Here is a 15,094-nt window from a genome sequence, read left to right on the forward strand (position 1 = left end):
AATGTCATATGTCTTTAAAGCAGCAAGTGAGTAACTGCATCCTCCAGAAACACAAACCCAACTCACCTCTGGACACTGGGGTAGGCCTGTAGAGACTACAGAATGGGCTTTAGTGACAAGAAGGAGCTGCTCCACAGAAACAAAAGCAACAAATGGAGCAGCAAGAAGTCTTACAGACACTAACAGTGAATAGAACAGCAAAGAGGGGATTGGGTACAAGCAGCATGGCTTCACCAGGGACAAACCCTGCCTGACAAACCTGGTGGCCTTCTAGGAACAGGTCACATGAATAGATGAGAGGTGAGTAACTGATGTCATTTAGCTGGAGCTGAGCAAAGCCTTTGACACTGTCCCACACCATATCCTGGTCTCCAAGCTGGGGACACATGGGTTTGGTGGGTGGGGCACTGGATGGGTAAAGAACTGTCACTCTCATGCTCAACAACTTCCTTCTCACCTCCAGTCTGAATCTCCCCACCTCCAGCTTTGCTCCATTCCCCCCACTCCTGCCACTCCCTTACAGCCTAAAAAGTCCCTCCCCAGCTCTTTTGTGGCCCCCTTCAGATGCTGGAAGGCCACAAGAAGGTCACCTGGGAGCCTCCTCTGCTCCAGCCTGCACAGCCCCAACTCTTTCAGGCTGTGCTCACAGCAGAGCTGCTGCAGCCTCTCAGCATCCTCCTGGCCCTGCTCTGGACACTCTCCAGCATCTCCACAGCCCTCTTGTCCCAGGGGCTCCAGAGCTGGATGCAGGACTCCAGGTGGGGTCTCAGCAGAGCACAGCAGAGGGGGAGAATCCCCTCCCTGGCCCTGCTGGCCACACTTCTGCTGCTGCAGCCCAGGCTCTGCTTGGCTTTCTGGGCTGCAAGTGCACACTGCTGGCTCCTGCTGAGCTTCTCCTCCAGCAGCACCCCCAAGTCCCTCTCCTCAGGACTGTTCTCCAGCCACTCACTGCACAGACTGCATTGGTGCTTGGCATTGCCTCCACCCAGCTGCAGGACTTTGCACTTGCTCTTGTTGACCCTCCTGAGCTTGGCTTGTGCCCACCTCTGCAGCCTGCCCAGGTGCCTCTGGATGGATCCCTGCCCTCCAGCCTGGCTGCTGCACCACACAGCTTGGTGTGGGCAGCAACCTTGCTGAGGCTGCACTCAGTGCCTCTGTCCATGGCTCCAACAAACATGTTGAACAAGACTTCCTTATCTGCTGTGTGTTATTACCCTACCCCATAGCCAGGACCCAAGTTGCACTGTTCATGTTCTCACAAACACTCTAGCAAGGCTCTGAGTGGCTGCATCATGAATGTACAAAGCAGCAGGGGTTTCAGAAAAGCAGTTAATTAAGTGCAACTGTTCAGCTGCACTCATGCTGATGTGACAGAAAGGATAAATTTAGGGACAAATTACAACCCAGACCCTGACAGAACCATCTGAGGGAAGAATTTGGCCCAGCTACATAAACTTCAGCCTGACAGTTCCAAACTGAATTCCCTGTGTGCTCCATGACAGCTGTGCTCAACCCTCTGTCAGCAGGAACAAGGGCTGGGCTGGTTAATACCTTGCAGAACAGACAAACTCTGCTGAAGTCAGGAAGATTGTTTTCAAAGCAAGGCTGTACTGGAGCCACAGAATTGGACCCCAGCTCAAAACTATCCTGTGAACTTCCTCCCTCCACAAGCCAGGTCTGTTGCCTCTTAGAATCACAGAATCAGCCATGGTGGAAGAGAGCTCCAAGCTCATCCAGTCCAACCTAGCACCCAGCCCTGGCCAACCAACCAGACCATGGCACTAAGTGCTTCAGCCAGGCTTTGCCTGAAGACCTTGGTGTTAAGAGGAAGTTCTTCACAGAGAGAGAGATTGGCATTGCAATGGGTTGCCCAGGGAGGTGATTGAGGCCCCATGGCTGGAGGTGTTTAAGGCCAGGCTGGCTGAGGCTGTGTGCAGCCTGCTCTAGGGTAGGGTGTCCCTGGGCATGGCAGGGGGGCTGGAACTGGCTGCTTCTTGTGGTCCCTTCCAACCCTGACTGATTCTATGATTCTATAACCTCCAGGGATGGTGATTCCACCACCTCCCTGGGGAGCCCATTCCAATGCCAATCACTCTCTCTGGAAGGAGCTTCCTCCTAACATCCAGCCTAGACCTCCCCTGACACAACTTGAGACTGTGTCCCCTTGTTCTCTTGCTGCTTGCCTGGGAGCTCTTGGCAAGCTGAATTTAGTTCCATCCCTAAAACATCTTCTGCATCATTGTCAGATCAGTAGAATAATGGCAGTGGAGGAGGAACTGGGAAATTAATTGTCCCAAAATCTGGTGGTCTGCTAGCTTGAGCCTAGCTGGGATGTTGTGGTGAGAAGCATTAGATGCTAGGCTGTGAAAAGGAACCAATGGTGATGGCTGCTGCACTCATAGGCTTGCTGAGATGGATAACAACAAGAACACAAACATAGACAAGGAAGTTGCTCTTGGGCTCTGGGGCTGCAGGCACTTCTCCCCCTAACTAGTTAACTAATCCTGGCTTCTTAACCTCCCCTGTCTGACTCTCCAAACTCACCTTGAGCATAAGGCAAAGTCTGGGGTAAGGTAGAAGGGTGGGGAGAAGGTGGAAGGGTGGTTGGGAGCCCTTGCTGGGGTCTCTGGTTTCTGAGAGGGCTGCTGTGTGTCTGTATCACTTTAACCTTGTCTATTGCTGTCTCCAGCTGTAGATATTGTAAATCTCTGCTTGGATACTGTGCTGAGCTGTAAGTATAAAGCTGCATTCAGTTTTCAGCTCAGCTGAGTCTAGTCTGGGTGATGTTCTTAAGTGCTGGGGGGGCAGGTAACACCCAAACCATCACAAGTGGAACTCCCAGGGCCTGAGGACAGGTTGGATAAGACTTTCTTAAGAAGGGACTAGGGTGAAGGCCAGCCAGCTCATCCCTCAATGCAGTGCTGGTGGTTGGACCTTGACCTTTGGGTTCCACTCCAGTCTTGCATTGCTATGATCTCACAGCAGCTGCTGAGGGAGATTTATCAAATGAGGAGGAAGTTGTTGAGCATGAGAGTGGTGAGAGGCTGGAAAGGGCTGCCCAGGGAGGTGGTTGAGGCCCCATGGCTGGAGGTGTTTAATGCCAGGGTGGATGAGGCTGTGGGCAGCCTGCTCTAGGATAGAGTGTCCCTGTCCATGGCAGGAGGGTTGGAAGTAGATGCTCCTTGTGGTCCCTTCCAACCCTGACTGATGCAATGAAATATCCACCTCTGCAGACTGCTGCTGCAGCTCATGCTATGAGCTCCTTTGCACTGGAAGCTGAGGTTCCACTACAACACACAGCCAGGTGGCAGAAAGAAAAGCTGGAGTCAGAGAGATGTCTTATCCCTGGGTCTTGCAACACAGAGGAAGAGCTATTTTCCACATGGGTTCTGACAGAAGATGGGACAAAACCCTCAGATCATTTCCTCAGGCTGACAGTCACTCAGCTATGCTGTCTTAACTCTCAGAACCACAGGGGGAGGAAATCCAAGAGTCTCCAACCTCCTTTACTTCCTACCCCACAAAAAAAAAAGAGAGCAGAGAAGGCTACAAGGAAGCTCTTCCTCCATGCTAGGGTACACCAGAAGAAGAAAAGGGCAGTTTTCATCCTGCTATACTTGCCAAGCATAGAGAGCAAACCATGGTCATGCACATGGAAACTACCCCATCAGTTCTGAGCACCTTTCACCTCGATTGTTGTTTTGGTTGCACTTTAGACTACTGTTGCTGGATAGATTGTTCAATAGGACTTTTAAGGACATAGAATCATAGAATCAACCAGGTTGGAAGAGACCTCCAAGATCATCCAGCCCAACCTAGCACCCAGCCCTAGCCAGTCAACCAGACCATGGCACTAAGTGCCTCATTCAGTCTTTTCTTGAAGACCTCCAGGGACAGCAACTCCAGCACCTCCCTGGGCAGCCCATTCCAATGCCAATCACTCTCTCTGACAACAACTTCCTGACAACATCCAGCCTAGACCTCCCCTGGCACAACCTGAGACTCTGTCCCCTTGTTCTATTGCTGGTTGTCTGGGAGAAGAGACCATCCCCACCTGGCTACAGCCTCCCTGCAGGTAGTTGTAGACAATAATGAGGTCACCACGGAGCCTCCTCATTTCAGGCTCTCAGGGAGTGGCAGGAGTGGGGGGAATGGAGTAAAGCTGGAGGTGGGGAGATTGAGGCTGGAGGTGAGGAGGAAGTTGTTCATCATGAGAGTGGTGAGAGGCTGGAGTGGGTTGCCCAGGGAGGTGGTTGAGGCCCCATGGCTGGAGGTGTTTAAGGCCAGGCTGGCTGAGGCTGTGTGCAGCCTGCTCTAGGGTAGGGTGTCCCTGGGCATGGCAGGGGGATTGGAACTGGCTGCTCCTTGTGGTCCCTTCCAACTCTGACTGATTCTATGAGATTAATTTATGTTCTGACTCAGACAAAAAGACAAAAATGGAGATATTAGATTGCACATTAACCAAAGCACTGACCTTTCAAACTCAGTAAAACACCCTTCTAACAATCCATTATGTATTTATTCAAGCACATATCAACCATTAGGCTTTCTTTAAGTGCTTTCTGAATCAGATTTTCTGCAGCATGGTCTTTAATTCTGCATTTTTGACCCCATGGGTCAAAATCAGAAGAGCACTGATCTCAGTCCACAGAAATCAGGTTGTTTAAAGAATCATAGAAGCAAGCAGGTTGAAGAGACCTCCAAACTCATCCACCCATCTATCTATCTATCTATCCATCTATCTATTTATCTATCCATCCATCCATCTACCTTTCTATCTATCCATCTATGAATCTATCAATCTACACATCCATCTATCCATTCATCTATCTATGTATTTATCCCTCTATCTATCCATCTATGAATCTATCTGTCCATCTGTCTATTTTTCTATCCATTCATCTATACATCTATCCACCTATCTATCTATGAATCTATCTATCTATCCCTCTATTTATCGATCCATCCATCTATCTATCAATCCATCCATATATCTATCCATCTATATATGAATCTATCTATCCATCTATCTATTTATCTATCCATCCATCCATCCATCCATCTATTTATCCATCTATCCATCTATGAATCTATGAATCTACCCATCTATCTATCCAACTATCCATCTATGTATTTATCCATCTCTCTATCTATCTATCTATCCATCTATGAATCTATCAATCTACCCATCTATCATCTATCCATCTATGTATTTATCCATCTATCTATCTATCTATCCATCCATCTATCTATCTAATCTATCTATCTATCTATCTATCCATCTATGAATCTATCAATCTACCCATCCATCTAACTATGTATTTATCCCTCTATCTATCCATCTATGAATCCATCCATCCATATGTCTATCCATCTATCTATCTATGAATCTATCTAGCCATCTATCCATTTATCTATCCATCCATCCATCTTTCTCTCCATCTATGAATCTATCAATCTATGCATCCATCTATCTATCTAATCTATCTATCTAATCTATCTATCTATCTAATCTATCTATCTATGAATCTATCTATCCATCTCTCTATCTATCTGTCTATCTATGAATCTACCCATCCATCTATCTATCCATCTATACATCCATCTATCTATGTATTTATCCCTCTATCTATCCATCTCTCCATCTATCTGTCTATCTATGAATCTACCCATCCATCTATCTATCCATCTATACATCCATCTATCTATGTATTTATCCCTCTATCTATCCATCTATGAATCTAACTATCCATCCATCTATGAATCTAACTATCCATCCATATATCTCTCAATCTCTCCATCTATCTATCTATCTATCTATCTATCTATCTATCTATCTATCTATCTATCCATCCATCCATCCATCATCCAGGCCAACCTAGCACCCAGCCCAGGCCAGTCAACCAGATCATGGCACTAAGTGCCCCAGCCAGGCTTGGCTTCAACACCTCCAGGCACAGAGACTCCACCACCTCCCTGGGCAGCCCATTCCAATGCCAATCACTCTCTCCGCCAACAACTTCCTCCTAACATCCAGCCTAGACCTCCCCTGCCACAACTTGAGACTGTGTCCCCTTCTTCTCTTGCTGCTTGCCTGGCAGAAGAGCCCAACCCCACCTGGCTACAGCCTCCCTTCAGCTAGTTGTAGACTACCTGTAGTTGTAGACTACCTGAAGAGATATAGTCACAATAAAGCCTACCTGAATTTTTTGATTGGAGACTGCTTTTCCTGTGCAGTTGCAAGGTGCCCAGAATAATAAATGGGAAAAACCATAATGTTCCAGTTTGTTGAGAACCAAGTCATGAAGAAAGGACAGTCAAAGGTCTCGTAGGTGAGTTTGACAAACTGCGTGGTCCCAACCCAGGAGGAAAAGACGGACAAAACGATCAGCAATCTCCAGGTGAGCTTGAGGAATGTGGATATGCAAGACTGGCATCTTGTCTGTCCTTCAGCTTCTTGGCTGCTGCTCTCTGTGTGTGTTTGTGCTCCTTCTTCTCCTGAAAAAAAAAAACAAAACCAAAGAGAGCAGAGTTGCACAAATGATGAAAGCATTTAAAAGGCTTCTTGGCAAAACTGCTCCTTCTGATCGAGGCACAAAGCATCTCTCCTTGCCTTCTCTCCCTGCAATTCCTTTGTGCCCCACAAAGACTGAAAACACAGTCCTAAAATGCAGTCAGTTAACAGAGTTAATTCACTCTGATGTGGATCAAGAACTGGCTGGAGGGCTGGGCCCAGAGAGTGGTGGTGAATGGTGCCACAGCCAGCTGGCAGCTGGCACCAGTGGTGTGCCCCAGGGATCAGTGCTGGGCACAGTCCTGGTCAGTATCTTTATTGATGATCTAGATGAGGAGATTGAGTCCAGCATCAGTAAGTTTGCAGATGACACCAAGCTAGGAGCAGGTGTGGAGCTGTTGGAGGGTAGGAGAGCCCTGCAGAGGGACCTGGCCAGGCTGGATGGGTGGGCAGAGGCCAATGGGATGAGACTGAACAAGGCCAAGTGCAGGGTTCTGCACTTTGGCAGCAACAACCCCAAGCAGTGCTAGGGACTGGGACAGAGTGGCTGGAGAGCAGCCAGGCAGAGATGATGATATCCTGCACAAAAACACATCAGTAATACCATCCCTGTCTCTTTGAGGGGGTAAGAACAAAACACAAATATGGTAGCAAAGCCTGAGGCAAGAGCATTATGGTTAAGCTGTTGCCAGCATTTGCTTTATCAGCCCTTCACTCCTTCTGTCAGCCAAACTTCATGGAACCTTAGAAACAAACAGGTTGGAAGAGACCTCCAAGATCATCCAGTCCAACCTAGCACCCAGCCCTGGCCAATCACCAGACCATGTCATTAAGTGCCTCATCCAGGCTTGTCTTGAACACCTCCAGGAATGGTGACTCCACCACCTCCCTGGGCAGCCCATTCCAATGCCAATCACTCTCTCTGCCAACAACTTCCTCCTAACATCCAGCCTAGACCTCCCCTGGCTGCTCTCAGCTGCTCTGGCCCCAGCCTGCAGTGCTGCTTGGGGTTGTTGTGGCCAAAGTGCAGAACCCTGAACTTGGCCTTGTTCAATCTCATCCCATTGGCCTCTGCCCACCCATCCAGCCTGGCCAGGTTCCTCTGCAGGGCTCTGCTACCCTCCAACAGCTCCACACCTGCTCCTAGCTTGGTGTCATCTGCAAACTTACTGATGCTGGACTCAATCCCCTGCTCCAGACATTGAACAGGACTGTGCCCAGCACTTTTCTATTACTGATTCTGTTCCAGCCATAAGAAATGTCAAACTGAGGTTCCAAGTCATTACATTAGACCAACATTAGATATAAAAACCAATTTATCATAGCAGGGAGCACATCTGTAATCAAGATTTTTTTCCTAACCAGGTCATAGAGCTCTTTAGAATATAGAAGTTCTTCACAGAGTGAGTGATTGGCATTGGAATGGGCTGCCCAGGGAGGTGCTGGAGGCACCATCCCTGGAGGTGATCAAGAGAAGCCTGGCTGGGGCAGTTGGTGCCATGGTCTGGTTGACTGGATAGGGCTGGGTGCTAGGTTGGTCTGGATGCTGTTGGAGGTCTCTTCCAACCTGGTTGATTCTATGATTCCATGATTCTAATTGCATATTTTAGGTGGGGTTTTCCTTTTGCCTAAAACCACCTATAGTATTCAGTGGCTCCATTGTTTTTTTGGTGGTAAATCAAGAATTGAAATGAAATCACAGCTCTATTAAAACCAGGCAGAGGATAACCAGCCACAGGTCTGAAAAGGCAAGCACCATTTTAGCAATGCCTTTGGCTGCTGAGAGGAAAATCAGTGTTTTTATGGTGCTGATAATGACTGGCATCTTTTGTTAAGCAGCAAATTACAGATCATTTGCAAGTTAGAATGGCTTAAAGAGATTATATTATGCAACATGTACTTGCAGGTTTTTCTGCTAAGCAAAACTACCCTGCAATTAGTCCCTCTTCAGCTAACAGTTAAAATAACCACACAATGACAGAAAACTAAAGCACTTTTGTCCCAGTTTTCTGGGTTTCAATCACTAATTGCTGTTACTACACATGACACCAGCGTTAGTATTTGACTCAGACTGTACAGTCTCAGGTTTGAAGGAGTGAGAGGCACAGAAATAGACACTTGGAAGTTCTATCTGAAGTTTTAGCCTGGTTACATGTACAGAGGATGAGTTTTACTAAGTAAAGCCATCCCATGTAATCATCATAGAAACATCATCATAGAATCATCATAGAATCATCATAGAATCATCACAGAATCAAGCAGGTTGGAAGAGACCTCCAAGATCATCCAGTCCAACCTAGCACCCAGCCCTGGCCAGTCAACCAGACCATGGCACTAAGTGCCCCAGCCAGGCTTTGCTTGAACACCTCCAGGCACAGAGACTCCACTACCTCCCTGGGCAGCCCATTCCAATGCCAATCACTCTCTCTGACAACAACTTCTTCCTAACATCCAGCCTAGACCTACCCTGGCACAACTTGAGACTGTGTCCCCTTGTTCTATTGCTGGTTGCCTGGCAGAAGAGGCCACCCCCCACCTGGCTACAATGTCCCTTCAGGTAGTTGTAGACAGTAATAAGGTCACCCCTGAGCCTCCTCTTCTCCAGGCTAAACAGGCCCAGCTCCCTCAACCTCTCCTCATAGGATTTGTGCTCCAGGCCCCTCACCAGCTTTGTTGCCCTTCTGTGGACACCCTCCAGCACCTCAACATCTCTCTTGAATTGAGGGGCCCAGAACTGGACACAGCACTCCAGGGGTGGCCTGAGCAGTGCTGAGTACAGGGGCAGAATAACCTCCCTTGTCCTGCTGCCCACACTGCTCCTGAGCCAGCCCAGGATGCCATTGGCTCTGCTGCCCACCTGGGCAATGTAGTTGTCTAATAACTTTATTGAGACTAAGTGTGTTGTCTAGGGGCCCTTGGTACTTAATGAGAATGAACAGGCCTGGTAAGAAAGGAGATGACTTCAAGCTTATGTGTAATACCATCCCTGGACTTGTGCCAGAGGAGGTCTGGGCTGGATGTTGTTAGGAAGTTGCTGGCAGAAAGAGTGATTGGCATTGGAATGGGCTGCCCAGGGAGGTGGTGGAGTTGCCTTCCCTGGAGGTGTTGAAGAAAAGCCTGGCTGAGACACTTAGTGCCATGGTCTGGTTGATTGGCCAGGGCTGGGTGCTAGGTTGGACTGGATGATCTTGGAGGTTTCTTCCAACCTGGTTGATTCTATGATTCTGTGATGCAAGGCCAGGGAAAGAGTGCAAACAAGAGTGCATGGAGATGACACTGAGCACTTGCAAAGTGTGCTGAAAGGCAGCTAGCAGAACTACCCCTGCAGAGTCCTTCTGTCTGGAACGTAATTCTTGATATCTCCTGTGACAAGATAGCAACAGAAAAGTCTTTTACTTCTGTTTTTTTCAGAGAAGTGAGAGGAGGAAAAGCAAAACAGTTTTTCTTCTGAACTCTTTTGGCCCCTTGGCAACTACCTCCTAGGAAATATTGTTCATGTTTGCTCACATACCTCTTCCATCATAGAATCATAGAATCAACCAGGTTGGAAGAGACCTCCAAGCTCAGCCAGCCCAACCTAGCACCCAGCCCTATCCAAGCAACCAGACCATGGCACTAAGTGCCTCATCCAGGCTTTGCTTCAACACTTCCAGGGATGGTGCCTCCACCACCTCCCTGGGCAGCCCATTCCAATGGAAAATCACTCCCTCTGTGAAGAACTTCCTCCTAACATCCAGGCAGATATGTGACACTCTGCATACACCTGCTGAGGCCCAGGCCTTTTCCTCCCATCCTTGCTTCCTTCCCACCTAACCCCAGCCTGCACACAGCCCCAGGCAGGACGTTTGCGTGGCGTTGCGGTTTGCAGCACCGTAACCCAAGGTCACCATGCTTGGACGCTGCCCCATCCTTCAAAGGAGAGATGAAAGAGGGCTTTGGCAGGCATGCTGTGAGGCTGGGAATGCAGCTGTGGTGCCTACCTGATCTGCTGTGCCGACAGATTCCCGAGGGACTTCGATTCTGCAGCTCAAGAATGGGAGCAGCAGAATCTTCAGCAACAGATAGAGGGGAGAGCTGCCTAGTCATGCCTCTGTGTCTGCTGGGGCAGTTGCCTCCTGGCTTGCATTGGATGACAGATGATCGTGAGGCACCTGAGAAGAAAGAGTTTGCATCAGTTTGGCTGTAAGGTCCCCAGGGGAGAGGGAGGCTTTCAAACCCTCGCTCAGCCAAATGCACACAGAGGGCTCCGCGGGAGGAGGGAAGCACACGGCAAAAGGCAAGGTTTCAGCTCTGCCCAGACTCAGGTAAACACTTCACTCTCTCCCCCCTTGCAGATAAAAAGGTGCTATTTGAAAACCAATCTTTTCTCTGAAGAAATGAGAGCCCTGAACTGCAGCCTGTTCTTAGCCCCACGGCTCCATCCTCAGAGTCTGAGCAGGAAGAGGAATTTGTACTCACGTGGAGCCTGAGCACTGAATCAGGCAAAAGGAGAGGTCACTGTGCTCCATCGGGGTGCAAAGCAGGGCTGAGGAACCACTGCCTCCTGGGGTCAGGGTTGAGAGCCTCTACAGAAGAGAGCTTCCTCTTTCCATCATAGAATCATAGAATCAGCCAGGTTGGAAGAGACCTCCAAGAGCATCCAGTCCAACCTAGCACCCAGCCCTATCCAATCAACCAGACCATGGCACTAAGTGCCTCAGCCAGGCTTTGCTTGAAGACCCCCAGGGACGGTGCCTCCACCACCTCCCTGGGCAGCCCATTCCAATGGGAAATCACTCTCTGTGAAGAACTTCTTCCTAATATCCAGCCTATACCTACCCTGGCACAACTTGAGACTGTGTCCCCTTGTTCTATTGCTGGTTGCCTGGGAGAAGAGGCCACCCCCCACCTGGCTACAATGCCCCTCCAGAATGATCCTTGAGAATAAAGGCCAGGCTGGCTGAGGCTGTGTGCAGCCTGCTCTAGGGTAGGGTGTCCCTGGGCATGGCAGGGGAGTTGAAACTAGATGATCCTTGTGGTCCCTTCCAACCCTGCCTGATTCTATGATTCTAGGTAATTGAATAAAGAATCCTGCTAACCCATTGCCTTTACATGCACCAAATCAGAATCTCCACATCTTCAGACAAGTTGTGTTTTCTTCTGCTAGGTACAGACAACACCAAGATCCTGCTGGTCTCATGTAGGCTGTACACAGGCAGCACAGAAGACTCATGTCCCAGAAACACCAGTGGTACCAGATGAAAGATTTTCCAGTGAGTTAAGACACTATGTTTTAAAAGTAACAGCTTGAAGGAGATTAAGACCTGAGGGTACTGGTAGAGAGTAGCTGAAGCTGAGGCAGCAGTGCCCAGGTGGGCAGCAGAGCCAATGGCATCCTGGGCTGGCTCAGGAGCAGTGTGGCCAGCAGGACAAGGGAGGTTCTTCTGCCCCTGTGCTCAGCACTGCTCAGGCCACACCTTGAGTGCTGTGTCCAGTTCTGGGCTCCTCAAGTCAAGAGAGATGTTGAGGTGCTGGAAGGTGTCCAGAGAAGGGTGATGAGGCTGGTGAGGGGCCTGGAGCAGAGCCCTGTGAGGAGAGGCTGAGGGAGCTGGGGGTGTGCAGCCTGCAGCAGAAGAGGAGGCTCAGGGCAGAGCTCATTGCTGTCTGCAGCTGCCTGAAAGGAGGCTGTAGCCAGGTGGGGTTGGGCTCTGCTGCCAGGCAACCAGCAACAGAATAAGGGGGGACAGCCTCAAGCTGTGCCAGGGGAGGTCTAGGCTGGATGTTGTTAGGAAGTTGTTGTCAGAGAGAGTGATTGGCACTGGAATGGGCTGCTCAGGGAGGTGGTAGAGTCTCTGTGTCTGGAGGTGTTGAAGCCAAGCCTGGCTGGGGCACTTAGTGCCATGGTCTGGTTGATTGGCCAGGGCTGGGTGCTAGGCTGGGCTGGCTGAGCTTGGAGGTCTCTTCCAACCTGCTTGATTCTATGATTCTATGAAATGTATAACAAACATGGCAGACATCTCAGAGGGCAACCTTCCTCACAGCAACACAAGCCACAACTCCATGCCAAATAACAAGGTGAAAGGATATTCTAAAGCAAGGACTGCATCTGTATTCAAGAGCTTGCATAAATGAAGTAAATGCTCTTCTGCAGAGGAAGTTCAGATGGTTCATGTAACCTTCAGAGACCTAAAAGCAGTGCTTGATTTGCCAGGTCTGACCAGAAAGATTGCAAAGGAGGAGATGCCTACACTATGGTAACATACAAAAGAAAATATCCTTTCTCAGCCTCCTTAGAACTACCAAGGTTAGTTTTTACCCTCCAGGTAGACAAATGACTAAACTAGCAGCTAACCCCCAGAGATGATTCTCCCACTCTACACCACTCTGCTGAGACCCCAGCTGGAGTACTGCATCCAGTTATGGAGCCCCTGGGACAAGATGGATGTGGAGATGCTGGAGAGTGTCCAGAGCAGAGCCAGGAGGATGCTGAGAGGCTGTAGCAGCTCTGCTATGAGCACAGACTGAAAGAGTTGGGGCTGTGCAGGCTGGAGCAGAGGAGGCTCCCAGGTGACCTTCTTGTGGCCTTTCAGCATCTGAAGGGGCCTCCAAAAAAGCTGGGAAGGGACTTTTTAGGCTGTGAGGGAGTGCCAGGAGTGGGAGGAGTGGAGCAAAGCTGGAGGTGGGGAGATTCAGACTGGAGGTGAGGAGGAAGTTGTTGAGCAGGAGAGTGGTGAGAGGCTGGACTGGGTTGCCCAGGGAGGTGGCTGAGGCCCCATGGCTGGAGGTGTTTGAGGCCAGGCTGGCTGAGGCTGTGTGCAGCCTGCTCTAGGGTAGGGTGTCCCTGGGCATGGCAGGGGGATTGGACCTGGCTGCTCCTTGTGGTCCCTTCCAACCCTGACTGATTCTGTGATTCCATGATCTTTCTCAAAGATGCTCTCCCCTTTATTCTTTGTCCATTAAGAGAGAACTGTGACATGCGGAGGACGCCCAAGTCAAAGTTCCATCTTGCCATGCAGTCCCACCTTGCCACTAACAAATTCAGTCAATGCAGGATGCAAACCTCTGGCAGCAGAGTTGCAAAAGTCAGCTTTGGCAAATGAAGACCTCTGTGACATTTAAGCACTGGATTCTCTCCACTTTCCCCCCTCCCTACACCTTTGTGTGACTCCCCTACCTCAAATAGCTTTTCTGTATTGTTAAAGTTTTCTCTGTTAACTTCCAACTCGAAGTGAGACTATTTATTTGGTTGTGTTTTACATTTTCCTCTCTACATCTAATTCCCTTTCATTGAAAAAAAAAAAGGGAGGAAGAGAGGAAGGCTTCTTATAAATTGTTATTGGTTCTATTAACTGTATTTGAGTCTCTGGGATATTTAAACCAGAACTGAGACAGCATTCAAGAGCTATTTGTGAGGTTTCAGGTCCCCAGTGTACAGCAGTTTTGTTCTCAGTAAGCATTTGCTGACAGCCTGTCCTCAGAGCAGCCACCAAGGTGCTTCCACTTAAATCACTACCCATTTTGATATCATAGAATCACAGAGTCAACCAGGTTGGAAGAGAGCTCCAAGAGCATCCAGGCCAGCCTAGCACCCAGCCCTGGCCAAGCAACCAGACCATGGCACTAAGTGCCCCAGCCAGGCTTGGCTTCAACACCTCCAGCCACACAGACTCCACCACCTCCCTGGGCAGCCCATTCCAATGCCAATCACTCTCTCTGACAACAACTTCCTAACAACATCCAGCCTAGACCTCTCCCAGAACAGCTTGAGACTCTGCCCCCTTCTTCTCTTGCTGGTTGCCTGGCAGCAGAGCCCAACCCCACCTGGCTACAGCCTCCCTTCAGGGAGCTGCAGGCAGCAATGAGCTCTGCCCTGAGCCTCCTCTGCTGCAGGCTGCACACCCCCAGCTCCCTCAGCCTCTCCTCACAGGGCTCTGCTCCAGGCCCCTCCCCAGCTTCATTGCCCTTCTCTGGACACCTTCCAGCACCTCAACATCTCTCTTGAATTGAGGAGCCCAGAACTGGACACAGCACTCAAGGTGTGGCCTGAGCAGTGCTGAGCACAGGGGCACAAGAACCTCCCTTGTCCTGCTGCCCACACTGCTCCTGAGCCAGCCCAGGATGCCATTGGCTCTGCTGCCCACCTGGGCACACTGCTGCCTCATCTTCAGCCTACTATCTATCAATACCCCTAGGTGCCTTTCCTCCTGGCTGCTTTCCAGCCACTCAGTCCCCAGCCTGTAGTGCTGCTTGGGGTTGTTCTGGCCAAAGTGCAGAACCCTGCCCTTGGCCTTGTTCAGTCTCATCCCCTTGGCCTCTGCCCACCCATGCAGCCTGGCCAGGTCCCTCTGCAGGGCTTTGCTACCCTCCAACAGCTCCACACCTGCTCCTACCTTGGTGTCATCTCTAAACTTGCTGATGCTGGACTCAATCCCCTCATCCAGATCATCAATCAAGATATTGATTATGCACCATTTAAAGTGATTTCATTAAGGTAAAAGACATGTGAGACAGTTGAGATGTGACAGAACAAGATCCAGACCCATATTACGCCCAGCAGAAGCCTAGCAGGTGATGCACAACCAACATTCCAAGGAAACCTCT

The 15,094-nt window shown here is 49.6% G+C and overlaps 1 protein-coding gene across 7 annotated transcripts in view; it reads right to left on the minus strand.

Annotated features, from left to right (window-relative positions):
- Nucleotides 1-15,094, minus strand: part of SLC35F4 (solute carrier family 35 member F4) — a 277,284-nt gene that overhangs the window by 27,700 nt on the left and 234,490 nt on the right. For 5 of the 7 annotated variants that reach the window (XM_064150221.1, XM_064150418.1, XM_064150299.1 and 2 more), the window contains exons 2-3: nt 10,495-10,665; nt 6,201-6,498 (exon numbers count right to left, since the gene is read on the minus strand). In XM_064150221.1, the coding sequence (XP_064006291.1) occupies nt 6,201-6,498; nt 10,495-10,665 (469 nt within the window). Of the gene's footprint in view, nt 1-6,200; nt 6,499-10,494; nt 10,666-15,094 lie in introns of those variants that run through there. The other 2 variants (XM_064150453.1, XM_064150532.1) reach the window with 2 other exon arrangements.

Source organism: Pogoniulus pusillus, chromosome 1, assembly GCF_015220805.1.
Source record: "Pogoniulus pusillus isolate bPogPus1 chromosome 1, bPogPus1.pri, whole genome shotgun sequence".
Lineage (NCBI taxonomy): Eukaryota > Metazoa > Chordata > Aves > Piciformes > Lybiidae > Pogoniulus > Pogoniulus pusillus.